The sequence below is a fragment of the Rousettus aegyptiacus genome, unplaced genomic scaffold (assembly GCF_014176215.1).
Source record: "Rousettus aegyptiacus isolate mRouAeg1 unplaced genomic scaffold, mRouAeg1.p scaffold_m13_p_11, whole genome shotgun sequence".
Classification (NCBI taxonomy): domain Eukaryota; kingdom Metazoa; phylum Chordata; class Mammalia; order Chiroptera; family Pteropodidae; genus Rousettus; species Rousettus aegyptiacus.
In genome coordinates this window covers 3,754,191-3,777,114 of record NW_023416286.1, presented here as the reverse complement: position 1 = coordinate 3,777,114, position 22,924 = coordinate 3,754,191, and the positions used below count along the sequence as shown (strand labels likewise).

At 52.3% G+C, this 22,924-nt stretch overlaps 1 protein-coding gene across 4 annotated transcripts; it reads right to left on the bottom strand.

The window, feature by feature from the left end:
• Positions 1-302: 302 nt before the first annotated feature.
• TEX26 (testis expressed 26) lies at positions 303-20,027 on the bottom strand. Of its 4 annotated transcripts, none has more exons than XR_004953294.1 (7): positions 19,988-20,027; positions 16,297-16,378; positions 11,294-11,456; positions 10,160-10,316; positions 7,010-7,186; positions 5,310-5,443; positions 303-412 (listed from the first exon to the last, which is right to left on the bottom strand). XR_004953294.1 is itself a non-coding variant. In XM_016151898.2 (6 exons), the coding sequence occupies exons 2-6, from the start codon at positions 16,311-16,313 to the stop codon at positions 5,364-5,366; spliced, it is 594 nt and encodes a 197-aa protein (XP_016007384.2). In that variant the 5' UTR covers positions 16,314-16,378; positions 19,988-20,027; the 3' UTR covers positions 5,298-5,363. The 4 variants fall into 4 exon arrangements, 2 of the variants coding, with proteins under 2 accessions (XP_016007384.2, XP_036084311.1); XR_004953295.1 differs by lacking the exon at positions 303-412 and adding an exon at positions 1,732-1,797; XM_016151898.2 differs by lacking the exon at positions 303-412 and having other exon boundaries at positions 5,298-5,443.
• Positions 20,028-22,924: the final 2,897 nt, after the last annotated feature.

Sequence of the window (22,924 nt, the reverse complement as noted above, 5' to 3'; positions counted from 1 at the left end):
AATAATAAAAACGTTTTTATAATCCTCTAAATACTGGAAAATTCCTGGTTCAAAAAAGAAATCAAAATTGAAATCACAAATTATGTATCCAAAAGAGACTAGGAAAAACTTTAAATCAAAACCTCCTCTGGATACAGTTAAAGCTTTGTCGGGGGCGGAGAGAGATGGGTAGCGTAGAGATTTATAGCTTTAAATGATTTTATTGTTTAAAAAGAAAACGAAATCACACACAGTCATGAATATCACATTTGGAACGATCTGGATATTATTCTTCCTTGAGTTTTAGTAAAACGGCCCAGGAGGTCCTTGAAGCGAATTTCAGATTTTCTTCCTTTGGACTGTTTTCCTTTCTCATTCTGTCCCTTGTCAACGTCACCGTCAGAGCGAACAAAGTGATCGAGAATTCGTCTGTCTGAAAATTATAAAAAAACAAAAACAGGATGAAAATTTCCATTTAACTATTTAAGTGCTAAAGAAATTCTAGGAAGGAGGTGAATATCCAGTAATAGTACTCGGTACGCAAATTTGATGAGACCAAAATAACCAGTGGGTAGTAGGTCCAATAGCTAAAAAGGCCCAGCTGTGTCACTATTGATTAAAAAGAGCAAATTTAACATTCGAGGGATCAGCCAGTCTTCAGAGAGCGAGCATGGAGTTTGGAATGAGATAGACTTAGGTTTCGGTTCTGTGCTGGCCAACTATTAGCAAGTCATTCGACCTCTCCGTTTCTTCATTTCCTCGTCTTTGGATGCAGGCGACAGTGCTTACCTTGCCCAGGTGTGGGAGTGGATTAAGCATGTCATACAGTGAGGCCCCCAGACAGAGCCAGGTCCATAAAGACACCCAATCACAGGAGAGCCTGTTCTTTCATTACCGCGCACACAGTAACCCGTAAGAAACAAGTCACAGAGACATCGCTCCAAAAGTTCCCTCGAAGCCAGGGCTGCTACCTGCCCGCCGACCAGGGTAGGCTCTGCTGGTTTTGGTGACTGGCCCCTTCGACCACCAGCCCCCACGGCCTCGTCTGGAAGATGAAGGAATCGCGCTTGGTTCTGAACATCTCTGCGTCCCTAACCCTAACTACTTATTTTTAAAATCATATAGAGCGAAGCTGTGAAACATGGGTCATGTCTAGCGACTGTCACCTGTGCAGCCAAAGAAAAAGAACCGGGAGGAGGAAGGAAGAAGGTGATACCAAGATTTCATGGCCAGGGGTACGAATGCCCGCCGAGGTCCGCCACCCAGGGGCGTGTGTGCGCATGAGCGTGTGTGTGCGGGGTGTGTACACTTGCTTGTGTGCACTTGCTTGTTTTTATGACCTCCCACGCCACTTTGAACCCCGCCTTCTCCGGCCCCGGCATTTTTCGATCGAGGCACACTTTTCACAAGGTGAAATGTACCGATCTTCCCGCGCGTGCAGTTCGATGGTCGACGCCCGCACGTGTGTAACGCGCAGCCATGTGACGGTACAGAGCGCGTCCGTCACGTGGGAAAGCCCTGCCACACCCCTCCCCTGTCCGCGCCCCACACCCCAAGACGGACGAGGCTCTGATTCGCTTCGTCGCGGGTAAGGTCTGCACGTTACACACCTCCGGATCAGAGAAGTCAGACAGGATGTATTATCTGGTGTGTCTGGCTTCTTTTGCTCGGCATACTGCTTTTGAGGCTCACGCATTTTGTTGACTGCATCAATAATTCATTCCTTTTTATTGTCTAGCAGTATTTCGTTACGTGGCTTTACCGCGGCTTCTCCGTTCTTCTGTTGGTGGAGATCCGGGCCGTATCCAGTTTGGGGCTCTTAAGAATACAATGATCATAAATATTTTTGCACAAGACCTTTTGTGGGCATGCGGTTTTTTTCCCCCCCTAGAATTTCTGGGTCATGGACTAGGTACACGTTTAGCTTCGTGAGAAACTACCAGATTTGTTCCCAGGGAAAGTGCACTGTCCTAGGGCCCCCAGCAACGTCCTTCCTGGGGCACCAACATCGCTGTCGTCAGCCCTTTTAGAGACATTTTCAGCCTGAAATGTCTCTATTTTTTTTTTATCTATGCCAAAGAGTTAAGTTTAAGATAAGCAAAAAAAAAAAAAAAAAAAAATTTGATACCAAAGATAAACATCCAAGATGACTCAAGTTTGGCACGAATTAATAAAAAAGATGATTTTCGTGTCAAATTTAATGTCGATTGAAATAACTGTTCAAAAAAGGCCACCAGTCATAATCCGGATGCTACCCGTGTGTACTACATATGCAGAGCTAGGTCCCCGTGATTTAGGTCCCCTGCTTAGCAATGGTCCTGGGTCCCCTTGTCGTGCCGATTCACCCGTGATGCTCAGAGGAGGCCTCCTCCAGGCAGCCCGCCAGCAATGCACAGGGTTGGGCGTTCCCTCACAGGCTAACGGAGCTGGTGACATCGTAACTGCGCACCGTCTCCCACCCCGACTCCCAGTGCCCCGAGAGGGAGGATTTGTTTTTCACGAATCTTTGTATCAAGCAAGCATCATCGGTATTCAATCGATGGAGGAAGCTGATCCGGCGGGCGAATAAACGCACTCTTAACCGGACGGAATTACGCCCTAGGAAGACGCACCCTCTGAACAGCCGTGTTCGTGGGAGTTTTCATCGGGGGAAGAGATGGGAGGGAGCCAGAGCTGAAAAATTCCGAAAAGCGGGTTTCGGTTGGTTTTATTTTATTTTATTTTTTTGAGGGGGGAGGTGCGATCCATGGGAGATGACTGCGTTTGCCAACACATAACAGAGGCCCAAAGGGTAGGCTGTCGTGGGGCCCGAGCCCCTGGAAGAGAGAAACAAAAGGCCACCACAGCCGTCTTGGTCCTCTTCCTCAAGTTTTCAGTCCCGAAACGCAACATCAAACAGCCATGGAGCCAGCAGAAGCGAAGGGTCGGCTTCGGCGGCTCCTCCTGCCTTCGCCCCGGCTTTGTTTTGTGTGCTCTTGGAGTTTTCCCTGTCCCAGCTCCCCCTGCCACCTCGCGGCACCCGCTCACCCCGACGTGGGCCATGACGCCGGCCCCTCCCCTTCCGCCCTCGCACAGTCTACCTGGACCCGGGCTCCTGGGCTGTCTGAGAGGGGTCACCCCAAATGACGACCTAAGCAGAGGAGCTAAGAATTCAGCCTAACACACCCGCCTGGTTTTCACTCTCCTGCACACGCGCTCAGCCCTGAGACAGGCGAGCTCTGCTGAGGTCTCGCTGGCAAAAAGCGTTCGTGTCGCCCTGGACAAAGGCAAATGACAAGACGTTCCAGGCGTAAGCGTCCCAAGGGAGCCTCCCTTTTGCTTGTCACCTCCGGACAGCTGGCCTCGGCGAGTGGCCATTCCAAAGCAAAGTGAAGGAGGAAAAATGAGAACCCTCTGGAAGCAGAGGCTACAGGACCCAGATCACCACGAACGGCCAGGAGTACGGGGCGCCAGCCCTGGGCTGTCTAGGGAACCGGGGAGCAGGGGAGCTAAGGAGGAGCCGAAGGTTGGACTTGCCCCAGAGCTACCTTGTCAGGTCATAGGCTGATTCTCAACTGTCTGGGAAGAAAGCCCAACTGGGGGACAGTGTCCCTGTGAAGGGTCAGGTTACGGGGCATTGAGGAGGGGGCTACTGGGTGGGAGCACTCTGAGGGTCCTTAGCTCGCTCTTGGGGGGCACCACTAAGGCGCCAACTGAGAACGACAAGCAGACAGGAGACAGAGGCCCCGGCAGACGGCGTGGCGTCCGGGCCGCAGAGAAGGGACAGCTCCATCTGCTGTGAGCCCCGGGCAGGTGGGAGCGTCTGCTTCTGGGGACGGAAATGCTCAGTCTACGGGTCAGCCAGGCGTGGCTCCGGGAGGGAGGGAGGCAGGCGTGACATGCAGGTGACGCTTCCCATGGGATCAAGGCCGGGAGGGCATGAGGGCGGGCTGGGGCCCTGCACGCTTTGGCTCTGCCTCCGGGGAGTGCTGAGAACAGACCTCCAGGACCCTCAGTGTCCTGGGTTGTCACACGGGCCCAGGGGCGTCCGTTCTGAGCTGTGATGCTCCGAGTGGGAAACACAGACTCCTGCTCCTGCCTCAGAGCGAGGCGTGACATCCGCCCTGTGACACCCGCGGCTAGTGGCTCCGTGAGACCCAGCGTTCGAGCTCCGCCAGACACCTGTGGGGCATCGGCCCTCATCTGAGGGTGGAAAATGCTTCTTTCCCCCAACACACACACACATGCATGCACACACGCATGCATACATGCATACACACGCACATGCACATACAGCACACCCATGCACACACAAGGCACACATGCATGTGCACACACATATAGACATGTGCATGCACATGCACACATGCGCATACATGCACGCACACACATGCACACACACGAACACACACATACACCCACAGCACACGTGCACACACATGCACACACATACACACCCTCTTATCCCCAGCACAGTTTCTGTCTTGTGTGGGGCAGGAGATCCAATAATGAAAAAGCGTTCCAGCAAGGATTTCAGAGGAGCAGGCTCTTCCGATGGTGGCTGGGGACAGAGACGGGGGTCATGGAGAGCAGTGGGGGGGGGGGCTACTGAGGAGCTGGCAGCAGTTCTGAGCTCATTGAGCCTGACCACGGGGCACAAAGCCAGGCCGGGTCCCCCGCGGAGCCTAGAGCACAGGCGGGGGCAGGCGATGGTGCGCTCGGCGCAGGGGGAAATGCCGACCTCTGCCCTGTTTGCTTCTCAACTCCCCTTCGGCGCGGCGTGGGGTTTGTAATGTACACGGTCCCTGAGGTCCTCGCTCGCCGGTTCCCTCACTAAGCCTAAAGCCGGGGCAAGTCCTCGTCGTGTGGGGGAACCTGGGAATGGCACCTGCTCTCCGAGGACGTGCTACGCGGAGATCCCCGTGTATCCCGAAGCCTGTCACACGAAAGCGGCATCAAACATGGAATTAAGGCGACAGTGGCTAAGACAGAACTGTGGGAGCTGCGAACAGCCCCCAAAGAAACCCATTAACTGCAAGGAAAAGTCAAACCCGGGACGATACGCCTGCAGGCGGTGAGGTCAACCATGAGTGAGAAGCTGCGTTTTTCTTTTTAAAAGGTGGGGATGTAGTCCCTGGGGCCTGTTTTAAGAAAAAGTATATATATTTTCAGTGGGTTGAAGTTTGCACAAAAACTATGGATTCTTTTTTTTTTTTTTTTCAAAGCAATATTTTTCTTTTTGGTGAGCATTTGACTCCAGTGGCCAAAAGCTAGAACGATTTCTACTTGGCCCAAAGCAGTGAATCAGGACCTGCAAATTCATTCCCTTGTGCCTCGAGACCTCATCTTACCTTCCTGGGAAATGCTCTGCGGGTACGCTGTGACTCGGGAGGGAAGAGGTGACTTCAGGCTCCTAGGGAATCCAGGCGGGCCTTGCCGTAATCGTTCTGGTACGTAGTCTGCTTCTTCGTGGGCTCCCCGGGGACTGGGGGGACATAAGGGAAGGAAAGGCTCGGAGGCTGTCACCGAGCAGAGCACTCCCGCCCTTATTTGGTGAGCACGGCCCGGACCATGAGCCCGGCCTGGCACGCAGCAGCCTTTAAGAGAAAGGGGTGAGGGGGTGCTGCTGTCAGGTGGGGGGCAGGGGTGGGGATTGGAGATGATGAGGTTGCATCTGACCCCCGTTTTCAGAGATGCTGTTCTCCCTGGAGCCCGCTCTCCTGCAGGTCAGGGGCCAGGATGGCAGGCTTCGCCCCCTGCTTGGCGAACAAAGGCCCTCTCCTTTCATGCCACCTCCTGGGCAGACCTGGCCGGGCGTGCTCCGGGGCCTCCCCCAGGGGCCTGGGTGTCTTGGGACGGGCGGTTAGGAAGAAGGCTGGCAGCTGTAGTCAGCATCGCTGTGCGTGCAGACTAACGGGGGCATGGGGGGCCGGCGGGACCCAATCGCTTAAATCTCATCTCAATTGTTGCTCGTTTGACGTGGGTCCTGATGGTTGTGGAATTATCCTAAAGTGAAGACGGTGTGAGGACTTGTCCAGTCTTTGTAAACCTTAAGGACACCTTAAATACTGCGTCTCCTCCCAAAGGACCACTGGCCAGACGGAGGGGCCGGGCTGGGGAGGGACTGGCCGCCACATCCGAGAAGCGTGTTGGTAGGAACCGGAAATGCTTTCCGTGGAGGAAACTTAGAAGGCACATACTAAGGTTTTCACAGAATGATAGTTGTAGACTGGTTAACTTCTGGGAAGACAAGAAGCCAAGGGCAGAATTTGAGCAAGGAAGAGTCTAGCTGCTAGGGACTTTCAAAGAGCCGAACCATCTAAGAAAGAAGCCATCATCTTGGGTAGAGGCACCCCTCTGAAGAGTTTGAGCAGGAACGATATCACCCCTTGGCAAGGATGGGACAAGGTGACTCAAGTGTGACATGACCACCTAGACCAGGTAACTTCTTGGCTACCTTCTAACTCCAAGATGCTAAGCTTCCATTCTGTGACTTCTCTCTAAAGTATTACTCGATCCCCACTCCACGCCGGGGAAAAATCGCTATCTCAAACTGACACCCCGTTATCCTCTTTGCCTGTGGCTTGGAGGTGGCTGGGTCACGGAACTTTCAAAAACTTTTCTGTTGAAAACAATAGGAATCTCGATCGCAAAAAAATGACTCCGTTAGAATGAGTGCTAAATCCAAAGGGTACGCCTTGTGGCTAAACTTTCAGGAAATAATGGACAAGACCAGTTTGATCCCTACCTAATCTCTTCCCCTGTCATTGTATAGCAACTAAACCTTCCTTTCATTTTATAAGCAGGGAGGGGGGTCCCCCAATCCCAACACCGGCCCCTCCCAGGCGGAGGATGTACTATTTCTCGCCACAAGCAGTCAGTTCTCTTCTGAGACTCACTCCCTGAGTTTGAGGCTAAGCGCAAAGAGGCATAGTTTTAATTCCACATGGGGGTCGCTGGCATTCTCCACGACTCTCATCAAGGTCCGGAGGAATCTTGGAGCGAGGGATGGAATCTACAAAGTTGCTTGAAAAGCCACAGGTGTACTCACCTGGACCATGAGAAGCGATTGGGAGGCTCGAGCAGCATCTGTAGTTGAACCTAAAATCCTGAAACTCAGGAATTTTAGCTGGAACATGGTAATTCCGCCGAAATTCAGTGTCTTTGGGGTGCGGAAGTAACTTTTTCCCTTCCGGAAACATCTGGGAATTTTGCTTAATCTTCTGAGCTGGGGAGGAGGTAGAAACCAAAGGAAACACTTATTCCCTGTAAGTTATTTCTAAATAGCATCAAACTTCCGCTCCATTTTGCTTCGGGTAGTAGCTTCCCATCGATCACGCCAAAACCCATTCTTTTTGTATCGAGAGGTACGTTCAGGGTACTTTTTAAGGATATTTCAACCAAGAAATCGTTTTCTGCTTCATCAGGCACGGGAATTACATGCTCAAGGGGCTAGAAGCAGTTACTGAACATATCATGGGTCAGTTAAAGGGGCTCCTTTGCTCTGCTCTGTGGACGCGGAAGGCACCTCTCGCTCCGGCAGGCCGGCCTCGTCCGTGGGGCAGGGGCAGGCAGCAGAGCAAGAGAGTTCGGATAGGGCCAGGTCGCCATATAAAATGTAGGACACCAGTTCCATTTGAATTTCAGATAAACAGCAAATCATTTTTCAGTGTAAGATTGTGTGGGTGCTCATTATTGGTCTCCGACACATCGTCGCTCAGATTTAACGGGGCACTCGGTGTTTTTATTTGCTGTGTCTGGCAGACCTAGGTGGGACAGTGCGTATCAACCCCATCACCCGGAGGAGAACCACGCAGAGCTTGTCCCTTACTGACAGAGGGTTAGGTAACGCCACTGTCACTAGTGGACAACAACTCTATCGTTTCTTCGAAATAACTGCTAAAAAAATATTCATCAGATTTATAATTGTTAAATATTTATTAAGCACTGACCAGAAAGATGCCTGGATCCGCAAGCAGTACCAGATTACAGCAGAGAGAGTCATGGGCACCTCACTTACACGGGGTTCACCCTTAATTCTTGCTACGAAGTGTTGGTTTAGAGGCACATCATACACCCTCAGCTTTATTCAGGACGCAGATGTTAAAAACGTGGATTTCACGAACGACGTCTAAACGGTGCCAATTACTCTGACACCAAACTCAAGGTCGATTACTATGACACCAGATTCTAGGTCTTTTCAAAGTAAATTCAAATGTACATTATAAATCGAACAATGTGTGATGTCATCTACTGGCACCCAAGAGTGTTTTATTAGTGATTTTTAAAAAAATGATCTGTATAGATCCGCATGTTCTCAATTTAGGTGACTCAGAACGAGAGGGTGTGGGTGATGATGATGAACCTGTAAACTGCCCAAGGCGATGATGAGGTTACAGAGAGGAGGAAACTCTAGGGCTCAAAATCAGAACATTCCCTTAGATATTTTGGCAAACCATCTGGCCTCGTTTATAGCAAGCATCATCCATCACTTGGGTTTGTAAATTATGACCAGCTTTCCAGAGCCAAACCTATTGAAATACTTGAGGCATGTGCCCAACCCCATTCCTGGGAGAGACTACTCTAAGGCAAATGCGTTCGCTTCCTGTATGTGTTCTGTGCCAAGATAATTAAATCCTCGTTCTACCTTGAGACGACCTCAGACGAGTGTGCATAGAAAGGTACGTAGAGGACAAATACATACGGAGTGCGACGTCTGGCAGCCGTAACGCTTGGCACTGGGGTTCCCACATAGAGATAGTCCACCGACATTTCCCGCGATGGTGTTTCTAAGTTACACCTGCTGAAGCTCGCCCCAGACACTGAGAACCTCTGGAAGTGGGACCCAGGTGCTTATATTGTGGACAAGTCTCTCATCGACTTGCGCAGCACTGGCTTGGAGGCTACGGAAGCCAGAGAGAGTACGATGAGCTCTGTTAGGGGAAGGAAAGGCAGACCCAGCTCGGTCGGCACTGGAGCACAGAGCGCCCGTGGGATGCAGTCCAGTTTGGGACCATGACTGTCACCCTAGAAGGACAGCCACACTATTGAACACATGTAAGGAAGGAGAAAGGGTGTTTCCGGATCAGGAGGGGCACACGCACAAGTGTTTCTCCCACGCGTCCTTTCATAGAAAGCTACTGGAGGATGCGCTTCCAAAAAATGAGGGTGAGGGGACAAGGCAGAGGAAGACATAGACTCAGGAAACAGGATTTGGGGCAGGCAGAAGCCCCAGAAAAGCCCAGAATGGTGAAAAAGGAAGTCCCAGGTCACAGGTAGCACAGGTGGGAGGCAAATCTACCCAGAGACTCCTCAAGATCGGGGGAGACCGACGGAGGGTGGCAGAAGAAAATCCTAGTGTGTGACAAAGTATTTGGAAAAAGTCACAACCGTGTAGAAAACTAAGCAAATGAAAACAGCGTCAACCATTAACTCCGGTAAAAACCAAACGAAACAAAACCCGAAAGAAAACAAAAGGTAAGAGGAAACATAATTATAAAATGCCAGCCGGTTCAGCAATACACTTTGACATAATCATGATATATCATATCGCCGCGATCATAACATTAACCCTAGCGACTGAATTAGCCACACGTTTGGAATGGCACTGGATGGAGACGATGGATGGGGGGAAGTCAGACGACGGGATGGCCAGAAACGCTGGATGCCCGAACAGGAAGTCGACGGGAACGCCCAAAATCGACGGATCGAACGATAGCCGCGTAAACGCATCATTTTACCGCCCGGAGGAGCGGCAGGCTGGCGGTGGCCGCGGACGGCACGTGGGGCCGGGCGCGGGAGGCGCGCGCGGGGCCCGCGGGCAGCTGCGTTTACGCACGTGCGCGTGTGGGCTCCGGTGAAGGTTTGGTTCTGAACAGCAGTAACTGAGCAGTTAAGAACTGGCAGCAGCCCGTGCGACTCCATCCCTTCATCGTCACTCGGCTGGGGGTAGGGTGGGGGAGGGGGGTCCTGGCCCTTCAGCCCAAGGAGCCTTTCCTGACCTCCCTCCCCCGCTCTGGCTAGATGTCCTACTGTGCGCCCCGCAGCAGCCTGCAACGTGCACCTTTTATAACTCGACCGGTTCCCTTGGTAACTTGCTTTTCCCCGCGTCTCCACTGTGAGAGTCTGCACCGTGAGATCCCTGACACGGCTCCAGCGCCTCGCGCGCCCTCGCGGGGCGGAGAGGAAGGCGCTCGCTCACCTTCGGCTTTGTCCACAAAGTCCCGCTTCGTGTGGGAGACGAACTGGTTCGCGAGGGCCTTCCTGACCTCGCCCGCCGCCGAAGCAGCACTCTTCCGGAGGAGGTAGATCTTCTGCGACACCTCGTGACCCGGAGGGAGTGTCCAGTGGAAGAGGTCCTAGCAACACAGACAGGACATGGGAGCGGACGCGACGGCTCCCCAGCGGGAATGAAGGGCGCGCGCGCCCGCGGGTGCCCGCGCGCACAGACTCCGCTCGGCCCTGCGCCCCGGAGTCGCGTGCACGCGAGCCTGGCGGCGGAGCCCACAGCTCCCCAGCTGCAACGCAGGCCCTCTGTCGCTTCCTTTACTTCCTGTCGATGACAGAGAATGTGATCGCGGAGAGCCAAGCTCTGGCCGCACGCGCACCCCGCCGGGGGCCCCAGGCCCTCTCCCCGAGGCCAAGTTTGTGATGATAAACTTGGAACCTCCGCCTCTTTTTCTCATCTTCCCTCTCTCTTCCCTCTTGTTTTCTGTTTCCCTGAGAAAATGGAAGCCAAGGAAGAGACCTCCCTCCATCGGCCACCACGCGGCCACCACACGGCCACCACGCGGGCACCCAGCAGCGCCCTGCCCCGCCTGGTCCCCTGGAGCCCGTTGCATCTGGCCCTGTCCAGCACATTGCTCCAACTACTCCTGAAGCCTCCATTTCTGCCCTCTGCCCTGGGCAGTTGCTGTCAGGACCCAAGCCTGCCTGTGTGTCTTCCGTTTAAGAAGAAAACTCCCTCTCCACCCTGTTTCCTTCCTCCACGGACTGAGCGAGTTCCCAGTTTGCCTTTGCGGTGACAATCTTCAAACAGGCATATACACTTCACTGTCCCGAATTTACCTTTCCAGTCTCGGAATCTCCAGGCTCCCCCTTTGACCCCCTTTCTCTCTCATAATTGCTCTATGTGAATTTCACTTCAATTGCAAATCGTTTTAAATTGAGGGGTCGGTGGAGAATCAATTAATAATGAGCGTGAGAAGGTGGGCAAAAATAGCCTTAGAAGAACCGTAACTGTAGGTGATGAAGGACCTTTGGGGTGTAGTCAAAATCTCGGTGGGGAATCATCAATGCAATGTTGAGCTGAACAGACAGGTAGATATTATCTTACTTGACTGATATGAGACTTGTGGCTCCCGAGTGTTCTCGAAGTCCTGGCTTGGATCAGGTCTTTAGGATACGATTTCCAAGTGAACTCGTCATTGTAATGGGTCTGATTGAAAATAGGGTCATTCAGGAAATAGGTGTACCCTAATCTTCTGGTACTTTTGGGACTATAAGAAAAGAGACCATAAATTAGATTAAGAGATTAAATGCCAAGTCTCACAACGATACACACACTTCGATTTTACCTGTTACGTTTTTTTTAAAGATTAACTAGTTTAAGACTTGATGGCAGAATCATTTAATCTCCCGATTTCCCTGAAAAGAAGCAACCCTGCATCTTAGGATGGCTCTTGATGAAAGTATGGGAGGCTCTAAAATGAAATTCGAAGGAATAGAAATCTGAACATCGCTCATTTTTAAATGCATTTTTTAAAGAGCTGAGTATTCTCCTGCATGAACCGTACTGCAGTATGACCACACAGGCGGTGAAGACGACTTTCTCTCTATAGATGTCTTCCGGTTACTAAAAAGAATGAATATAAGAATTAAGAGTGCCACTGGTTTGCAAGTCCTCGGTAAAATAATACATCTAGGCAGTTTCCATTCACAGCTTAGAAAGGGGGGCCGCCAGGTGTCACGTGCTCTGGATGGACATTTGCGACATCACCCATCGAATATTTTTGCCAAAATACCCAACCGGAATCTGACGAAGACTCTGGAATATCGGCTTATAGGACATAATGGAATGGGGACTATTTTAAATGGCACAATGGGGATGAAATCAGAAAAATCCAAAACGATAATCTGTTCTTCGACAAAGAAATTCTCAGGAAAAAAAAAAGGGGGGGGGAAGGGAACGTATAGATATAGATTACGAGACAAGAAATGTAATGACCAAATGGAACGAATTTCCATCCAAATGTGTGTGTGTGCGTTTTTAATTATGAGACAGTTGGGGGAAACTTGATCCCCGATTGGCTATATTTGATATTAAGGAATTCTTTTTCAGGTGAGATAATGGCATTGTTATATATTTTTAAAGAGTCCATATTGACACAGGAGGACTTTTAGAGATACATGAAAAACACTTAGAACTGAAATGATACACATGCGCTCCAACACTGTCCAGCGGCCAGGCTGTGAGGAAGGGACGCACACAAAGTGTCTACGATGTGTCCTCACTGATGGAAGCCGGGCGACAGCTGGAGATTCCCTGTGCGTATCTCAAATATTTCATACTGACTTTTTTTTTTTTTTTAAAGAAGGCTAGGTTAGATTCCGGTTCTTTCCGCACGAAACCAAACATCTGGGAAGCAGGACACATCTGGATGGTGGACCGTTTGACTCGTCACCCAGATGTGTGGGGTCAGGCAGGACTGTGGTCCTCTCTCTATCCAGGGGACGTGATCAAAAGCACATGAAGATTCCTCAAGGGAGATAGAGCACGGGGAGCTTTCGAGGGGTCGATGTCCGTCTCTGAGGGTCCTCTGCCAGCGGGGACCTGCCTGAGAGCAAGCCTGCCCGGTGGCGGGTCCTTCTTTTCCTACAGCCCTTCCTGCCACCCCCACGACACCACGTTTCTTAAGAAGGCGCATGGCGCCTCGTACGCCTGGGGTCTACACCTCCAACCCGAGAGGTGCCCCATGGAGGAAACCTTTGTCCTAGATTCCAGGGCACCCAAACCAGCCACCGGCCTAGCTCTCGTGCGGGTTTCTGAGTGGGTGCAGAGAGGTGCCAGCGCCAGGGAGTTGCGGTGAGTGAGGGGTGCCCTGAGCCCAGCCACGATTATACAACGCTCATCCCTCTTTAGCGAGGAGCCAATCAGAGGAGAGCAGAGAACGCAGCATGCTTAAAAGGTCTCTTTCCCCCACACATTTAAAGGTAAGCTTCCCCCCCGCCCCCGCTTTAAAAAATAGTCTCTAGGATACGTCTTCAGCTGGAAGGAAAAGCGTGTCTGAGGAGACGGAGCGGGACAGGACGGCGGTGGTGATTCTTTGCAGTGTGACTGCCACCTTTTCCGAAGCCACCGAATTTAAAGACTCGCCGGGTAAAACTGGTACCCAAAAGTCTCGTGATTTTTTTTTTCAAATTTTGTATTCATCATTCAATGAGGTATTTATCTCTTATTTTTTTAACCCGATTTTATTGTGAAATATTTACCCCAACATAGCCAGTCTTCACGTTGCGTTGTCAAATATTAATAATACCTGACAGTATGTGCCGGCTTGCCGGACCAATTAATTTTCACATATATACTTTTCTCTTTCCTTAAATGCATAATAAACGTTTGATTTGGCACCTTAAGAAACTGATGAAATTGTTTCTGATTTTTATACATGATTATGATTTAAGCATTCCCTAGAGTCAAGCACCAAAGGTCTACACACACGAGAGCATGTTTAACTAAGAAACATCAGATTTTTAAAAATCATACTCCTCACTTAACAGATAACTTACCTAGTTAGCTATACATTTCATTGCATTATTTTTATGACTAGAATATTATTAATCATATCAGACCTGAATATTTTCATACTTCCCTATCTACTTTTAATTACTTTCTCTAAAATATGCATTCCACAATTTATCAGTAGTTTTCATACTGTTCCTCAAAACATATGTTAATAGTTATTTGAACTGGAAGTGTGGTCAGATTTTATTTTGATAGTTAGTAAACCTAATTTCGCTTGTCAGTGTGGCTGCAAGGACTGATTCTGCCAACTAGTTAAGCCTGGTGTAAATTATGTGAGTTAAATATTCAGCTCTGAGATTTTGATAAAACTATAGTTAAAGAATGTAATGATGATAGAAGCCTTTATCAAAAAAAAAACTGTATTGGAAAACATTTATTAAAACTAATGTTCTCATTTTCTGAGTCCTTTCAGAGTATATAATATTTAACAAGCTTCCTCCAAGTAAGAGAGGAACAGGTAGGATTTACAGTCATTTGTTAAGACGAACTTTTCCAGGATACTTCTAAGAAAACGGGACAGTAAATAACTCAATATCTGGATGACAAATCATCTAATTATTTGCTTTCAATGAAATTGAATGAGTACTCAACCAAGGTGTCAGCCAATCAATCATTAAAGGTCACCTCGTGATTTTTGGCATGTAACTCAGAAAGAGTTCAGAGTATCGACAATACTGTATTAAAACTGCTTTCATTCACGTCATCTTATTTATTTGAATGAAGTTCCTCAACACTAGCCTCTGCAAATTAAAAAAAAAAAAATTTTAAAAGCAGCAAAAAATAAATAAATAAAAATTCATGCCGAATCCCATCTCCTCCTAGAAATAAAAACGTTCAAACTGGATACATAAACTGAAAACGAAACAGCTCCTTTTACCTCATTAAGATGCAGTTCCAAAATGGTTAATTTTTGCATTTAGTAATTATTAACACGTGTAATGTAGTTATTGCTTTGAGCAATTGTGCACTAAAAATAATTGTGATATGCTCAATACTTAGGGCCACACGACATGTTTAAAAGTTAATTTCAATTAATAGACTAAAATAGTTGCCGAGAAGTATAATGGAGTGATCGATAAATTGCTTTCAAACATAAAATATATTGCAGCGGGGTAAAATTTTGTGGAGGAAATGGAGCGGGAATGAGAATTCGAGAAGGAAAAGGAATGAAATAAATGATCTATTAAAGAAGAGCTCGTTTGTGTATCTTTCTAAAGGATGGTAACGTGTATTGATTTCCTCGGGTGTTTGGATTCCCGGTTGGTTATAAATTCAAAGAAATGACCCGGCCGGTTCATTTTTAAATGTCAGTATGTGGGATGGGCTGGAAGGTCTATCTTTTGCAACGATGCACATTAACGATAAAAACGTTTCTGCGTACCCAAATGTGTGGCATGCAGGCCCACCCACCTAGACTTCCTTAATACCCATTTGTTTTTGGCTTCCTCCCAAACGTTTTCTCTCCAGATGACGATTACCGTATGTAGCCTGGGAAGCCGGCAGAACCATTACTGTCGGGTGATGAGCCCCCCACTTAGGGGACATCGTGTGGCTCAGAGGGAGAGCCAGGAACAGAAGTCTTGCAGTCCTGTCCTTTTGCAAGTCTGTCAGATACTATGCTGCGGGAGAGTGAACAAATAATTTTCAAGTAACTTCTTTGGGCTTGTCGCCTCAGAAAAAGCACCCACCTTAACAATGAGCCCCGGGCGGCTTGTTACCCGCCCAAGGCCGCACAGGTAACAGGTCAGAGCAGGGACAGAGGTCAGAACCCACCTCTGCCTGCCGCCCGGCCCTGGTCCTACTGCTGCTCCGCATCTGACGTCACGATCGCTTGAACTTTTAAGGCGAAAAGATCCTTTTTATCGTGAACACTTCATGGAGTTCACACAGCCTAGGGAAGTTTCTCCAGGTCGATCTCCCACCTACCGCTAATGCCACGTGAGATGCCGGACTCTGTCATTCCGCCCTCACCCCGCGATGACCTGCAGGAGCAGCCAAGGGTGGAAACTCCCACCACCCACCGGCCCCGGCATCGCAAGCCAACGCTTGCAGAGCGGAGCAGGGACACACAGCTCAGGGGCCAGGGCGGGCGGCCTCCTTCCAGCCTCCGGGACCCGCGAGGCCGGACGCGCCGACACCAGGCCATCCGCTCCTTCACACGGCCCCCACTGCCTGCCTCCGCGGCTCGGGTAGGGGACTCGACTCGTACTCAGGGTTCGGGGAGCTCGACTCCACCAACCTAGTTACCGCTCTGCCTTGAACCCTGTCACACAGACACGCGAGGAAGAATCCACGCGTCCGCTTTCCTAGCTTTCCCGCAGGAAGGAGGTTCGGATGCTGGACGGGGGGGTGGGGGGGGGCGGGGAACTCTCTCTGATGTTCGGAGTAGAAGGCATGGCACAGGCCTGGCCTGAGCGCATTCTCCACGCGCCTTCTCGGGTTACTCTTTCTGACTGTTTAGAAGTCTGCATAACAGAGCACCAGGGGACAAATTACAGAGTGTGCACGCCAGTCCGACTCGAGCAGGGCCGTACCGTGTTAGGGGCGGCATGGTGCCCGCCTTGGGCGGGAATGCCGTCTTTGTGGTGGTGGCGTAGGAGTCCCAGCGGGTGTCACCTGTCAAAAGTACGATAAAGCGGTTTCAGATGGGTCAGACTGGCACACTCTGATCAGACGTCGTTTTGACCATTAAAATAGTTTTTGCAAGAGGAAAGCATTTGGAATAGTCATTTTGAGTCCAGAAGAATGAAGGAATGCTTGTGGCCTCTGCTGGGAAGTGATGCTCAGTTTAACGATCTGGGTTTCCCCTGCATATTAAACTAGGTCTACTGTTTTTCTTCAGAATTCATACACGCTATTTTAAAGAGTTCAAGCACTATGTAAAAAGATGCTCCCGTCGTAAGATGTTCACTACTTCCGATCTAGTGACCAGCTTCTCCTGCATTAGACGTACCTGCAAACACCTGAAGAGATTGTGTACAGGGGGCTAAGAGCCTGGGCTCCGGGTTTCAGCTGAGACACCCTGTCCTCGCTCCTTCTTCTCCCTGCTCATCACCCCCCTCCTCCCCAGCCCTCCTCCCGTTAGCCTGTTCCTTTCCAGACTTTCGTAGCTGCTGACAGAATCACATACAGATCCGTATGCACACGTGCAAATACGCGGACCTACGGGGGTTTAGTTCTCACCATTCTGTTCTCCAGAAATGGGCTCGTCTTACACAGAGTGTCCTTTTCTTCCGTCATTTAACCGTGTCGTATGGCAACCGCCCCCACCCCCCGCCCCCGAGCTCATCTCGGGCGCTCTAATTCATTCTCTAAGGACTACGTAAGATTCTGCGGTGTGTATTGTTTAAAATGGTGAGAGCAGTTGGGATCAGTAAAGGAAGGAGCTTAGTTAGAGGGGATGACACCTAGGGCACACCTAGGCACACCTGGGGCACAGCTGGACATACCTGGGTGCACCTGGGCACATCTAGAGCACATGCGGGGCACACCTGGGCACACTTGGGGCGCTGGGGCACACCTAGGCACATCTGGGACACTGGGGCACACCTGGCCACACCTGGGCATACCTGGACACACCTGGGCACACCTAGCACACCAACGAGAGGTTGGGGAGACAGGAGAAGCCAGGGAAGGGGCTGAGAAGAGCAGTCGGTGAGGCGAGAGGAAGGCCAGGCAGGGATGGACCCCCGAAGCCAGAGGAAGAATGCCTTTCCAGGGGAGGGAGGCGTCGCCATGGCAGATGCTGGCCGGGCCCAGCGGGACGAGGACTGAAGACAGACCACTAGCCTCACAGCCAGAGTGGCTCCCCCTCCTCTAACCGCAGAAGTCATCGTCCTCGCCCCCGCCGTCCACCCCGCAGCACCTAATTCCTCGAGAGCATGTGTTTTAAGTTCAGTTTGGACCTCCTCTAAATCTTCGCCTCCGGACCTTTTCCACTTCTCGAGAACCTGGTGAAAACGAGCCCCTTAACGTTTGAGCGGACCGGCGTCTGGGGTCCGTCGCCTCACCGGCGGGACGCCGTGGCCACACCTCATTTGTCTCTCGCTCATGTGTCCTAAATACGATGGCTGTCGGGTCTCTTCCTCAAATGCATTTTTGATTTCACAAATAGTCTCAAACTCCGTAGGCCGACGCCAAGCGCACAGAGCCCCGAGCAAGCGTTTAGTTTCAGCCGTGCGCAAACTTCCTGCCGTTCGTCTCCCCATCTCTCCCGACCAGGGCTTGTGTTTCACTGGCCAGGCCCTCGGGTCCGGCCATGCGGCCGCATCTGCTCACCTGTGGCTGTTTACCTGGTGCGGAGGAGGTCCCCCCCGCCCCCGAGCCCCGCATGGCACACTCCATGCCTCTGCTCACACGGGCTCCCGGGGCCCGTGCTCCGGCCCCACTCAAGAAGAAATGACGTCACCCTTCGAGACGCCTGCTCTCATGGGAGTCACTTAATGCTTCCAGGCATTTTATTCCCACGGCTGAATTAAATGCCTTCGGTTAAGAGAATGTCAAGCGTGGATAAGTAAGTGGGCAGAAGTGTGAGGCGGGGCTGCTCCTCTAAGAAGCCGCCGGTTGACCTGACCGGAAACCTCCTCCGAAGGACACCTGCGGCCAGCCACCAGAGGCTGGAAGATGCAAGGAGGGGCTGTCCCCTAGAGCCACCGACAGGGGGCGCGGTCCGCCGACGCGTAGAGCCTGCCTCCAGAATGCGAGAGAAACGCCTCTCTGCCGTTGAAGCCGCCAGTTGTGGTACCTACGGCAGCCGGGGAACCGGCACAGCCCTCAGGAGCCCAGCACGGAGCCATGGTTCAATAGCACGTGGCCCACGCAGCCGTCATCAGCCTCGTCCTTGTCTGGGGACCAAGCCGGGCAGTGACACGCGGGGCCCACTCGGGGAGGGAGGATGGCGTAGCACGGAGGGCTGGATGTGAGGAGGCATGTCTTGGAGCCGTGAAGAGGAAGGGTGCACTGGGAGCAGAATCGGTCAAACTGGGGTGCCTGCTCCGAGCGGCTGGGACCCTCCTAACCGAGCTGGCGCAGACGGGGGCGGCAGGAGGGTGGTTCTGTGCGTGTTGAGTTTGTGGCCCTTCAGCGGCATCCGGCGGAGCTGGAAATGGGGGGGGGGGGTGGGCGTCCCAACTAAGAGTGCAGACGAGAGCCACCTTCACGTAGAACCTGAGACAGGTGTGGCCACTCACGCAGGGGATGTGAGCAGAGACGGATCAGCCCCAGAAGACTCCAGCACCTCTCGACAGGAAGGGGGAGAGGAGACGGGGCACGGGGAGGTGGGGGCAGAAAGGGAGGCGGCGTGGGGGGCACCCCAGCAGGCGCCCCCCTCCTTTTTGGCCCGCCACCATGCAGACACTGGGGGTTTTACCTATATCTCATACTCATTGAGCATTTTCATGTTCGATCCTTAATTGACGAAGGCGTGAATGGAATGGAGAACACGTCTCATCCATTTTCGGGGGGGGGGGGGAGGCTACAATTCTGGGGAACTCGCCCGGCAGCCCTCCCGACTCCTCTGGAGCTCACCCCGGGGCCACAGCCGCCCCCCTGGAAGGCCGTGGGAGAGGCCGCACCGAGCTGGCCCCGCGGTAATGGAGCCCCCAGCGAGCATCGCATCCGCAGCCGGAGTGGCTGCCGCTCCGCTGACACCCGCCGAGTCAGGAAACCTGCCACATTTGCCTGCAAAAGCGCTACTTAAAGCGCTCCGCTGTTACATGCAAAACCACTTCGAAAGGAAAATCAGCGAAGGTGACGAGGGACAGCTGTAGGCTGCCCCCAGGCTCCGCTACAGCCACGGGTGTGTGTTGGGGGTGGGGGGCCTCTGTGGATCCCCTGGGGGGCCGCGTCCCTGCCTCCTGCACCCTCCCACTTCCTGAGCTGTTTCCCAGGGGACCGGGACTCCCGCGGGGGCCGCCGGCTTCAGCTTCCCTCCTCTTCTTCTCTGTCTCTGCTTTTGTCCTTCCGGAAAGGCGCGGGCCCCTCCTTTTTCCTGTCCCCTCCCAGGTGAGCAGGAAGCATCACACGGGGTGCGTAAAAGCGCCCGAGCCTTCTGGGAGGGGCTGGGAACGCGCGGGGTCCTGAACGTCCGCTCAGCCCCGCGACTCCCAGCCTCCCCTCAGCCCCCTAAACGCAGCGCCACCGCAGGGCAGCGGCAGACACCGCTGACGCCCCGGGCGCACCCCGCCTGCAGGGGAGACCCCTCCCGCCCCCGCCCCAAAGTCTCACCTGGCCGGGTCCGCCAGGGGCGCTCAGCCTCGGGCCCAGGCTGAGCCATTTTTGCCTCAACGGGTAGTGGGGGCCTCGCGCCACGGGACTGGATGCCCCGGCCGCCGGCGCTTTGTGACGCGTCGCCATGGAGACGCGGTGCGTTCTCAGGGGCTCCGGGCTCAGCCGCAGCAACGCCGGGGCCCAGGCGCGGAGGGCGAGAAGGCGCGCGCCCGGAACGATGGATGGATTGATGGATCCCTTGCTTTCTGGGGTCCGCTGCTTCGCGATAAGCTGTCCTGAGCTTGGTCTCGTGTATTTGGGGAGAGGAACGAGCCAAAGGGCAGGAGACGGACGAGAAAGCGCCGCTGTCAGATTGTCACCCCCAACTTCTCATTCGCTCTTTCTGCTTAAGCGAGTGGGGGCAAGCAGGACTCGAAGGTCACCTCGTGCGGACAGAAGCAAAACCAGAGTCCCTGAGAGGCTTTGGTCACCCGGGCCCGGGAGTCAGGAGAGCGCAGGAGGGGGAAGGTGTGTCTGGGAGCCAGAGCGGGCAGGCCCACGGCGACACCTTCCTCGGTGACACCTTCCTCTTCACCAAGCTCCGGGGCACATTTCGTGACTGTCTTAGTACTAGATCTGCCCACACCCACCAGTGACGCCCATTAGAATCTTCCCAGGCTGTGGAGGGTCTTCAGTCTTCAGATTCTTGGCGACTGCCTGGCAAGTTGACTCATAGTAGGTGCTTAACAATGTCACATGCCTCCGGGGTAGGACACAGTCCCCCACTCAGATGCAGAGGAGGCCCTAACTAGGAGGTTGGGTGGAAACTTCTGGCTCCAGGTTTAGAAAGCAATTTGCAAGCACTCCTTATCCTTAAAGGGGTTCGTCACAGGGACACAGGACCTTAGGGGGTCTGTGACGTCGGACCTTGGGACAGTGAAGTAGACAGAGGGACGGTTACCCAAGGACATGGCGAAGTTTATGTCAAAGGAAGGATTTCCAGTATACATTTAAGGAAGGATTTTTGTTGTTTTTAACGAGGATCTGAGCTAGAACCTTCTGAGAGTGGAGCCTTATCCCTGTCATGAAATGACTGGCGCACATCAGAGACGCTCACACTCCCTGGCAATGAGGGGCAGACCACATTAGAAGGCGCGGGCTTCTGTCACTGTCGTTAAAAGGAGAGAGTCCCAATTAGGATCTCGTAGTGGCATCTAAATGAAGAACGGAACACCCGACAGCAGATGACTGTCTAGAAACAGCAGAGCTGATTAGCATAGTGCAATTTAGGAGAGCTGTATTTCTAAAATAGCGCAGCGAGTCTATAGAATCTGAGAAGTGAATTCTTAACCGCATCTTACTCTCGCCCGCCTCGTCTTGGGTAAAGCTGTGAAGTGGCAGGGGCAAGATGTGTCAAGAACCCCTTGACTTCCTGCCGGGGGGCGGGGGCCTCGGGGTGAGGCGGGCACTTCCCTGAGTCCCAGTTTCTTTACCCGTAAAACGCGTCTGGTAGTGCTGGCCTCATCAGGCTGTGAAGATGACTAATTCCCCCGACGATTTATAAACCTGGAAGCCACGCGAACCGGGGGTGCGGCTTCTCCGGCTCACTGCTCTCCCCGTCTTCGGGCTTCCTGTCAGCTTTCGCTTCTGTTTCAGGATGGAGTTTTGGTGCAGGTCCCTTTCCTTGGGGGCACCGCAGCACGGGGCAGTTGCTCGAGGCAGTCTCTTTCACCGATTTTTTTTTTATTATTATTATTTCCCTCCACATAACTACTGACTATGCACTTGACAGCAGGGCATTATGCAAGCTCTGGGTCTTGTTCTGGAAGTGGAAAGGCCCCCGCTGAGTTCTGCAGGATGCCAGGTCACAGGGAGAGGTGCCACAAGGCAGAGCAAGGGCTCAGGAGGCAAGAACAGACCGCAGAGGCCCTTAGAGGCTTGGAGCTAGTTGGTGCCGGAGCAGGAGGCCTTACCCACCTGCCCGGGAAGCTTGGACTTCCCCTGCGTGTGTGCGAGATGACCGGAGAGGGTCACGCCACAGAGCGAACGGGTCAGGTCGGAAGTGGAAGTAAATTCTGGCCTCTTTCCAGGAGGATGAAAAGCAAGGTTCCACATCACCTGCCAGAATAAGTTAACTATTCAGAAGCAAAGACATCTAGGTCACTAATAGGCCTTTTATGGAGTTTCGAATTGGTAAACAAACAAACAAAAACAAAACAAAAACACCTGAGAATGGTTATATTGAATGGGTTAACTACTACTTGATTGTGTGCAGCTTAAATGATCCCAATAAATGATCTCACACACACAGGAACATGAAATAGAGTGGGTCAGAGTGGGTCAGAGACAGCAAGTACACAACACTCAGATCTGGGCTGAGAAGGGGGAGAAAGTCTCCCGCTGGGGGTGGGGGAGGGGTCAGGTAGAAAGTTATCACTTATACGGGGAGGTGTGTCACCAAGTTCGCAGGCCAAAGGTAAGGAGCAGGGAGGGAGAGCCTCACGGCAGGTGGCGCCTGAATTCTGCTTTTCCAATGAGATCCCCAGGTTGAGGCAGAGAGTTCGAGATGGACAGATGTCGAGCCTCGCCCCAGGGCCAGCAGCCTGGGCAGCACGGGGGCTGCATTGGAGGTGGAGAGCCCCAGGGCTTGCTCCAGCAGGATCTGCAGCCTCACAAGACCCCCCAAGAGATTCCTGGGCTCATTCAAGTCTGAGAACCTCTGCTCCAGGTAATGCGAGGCCAGGCTGTCTGCTGAACCAGAGGGAGGAGGCGAATGCATCACTGGGAGAATTTAAAGAGGAAGCTGATGAGGGACCCATGAAAGACTCGGCAGGTGGCTGCTTCCAAAAGCCCGGAAGAGGTCACGGTCACAGACCACGCACGGTGCCATCCGGTGCCATCCCCGTGCTTTGGATATGAATGTGCTGAGCAAGTTCCTCTGGCTTCATTGTCATA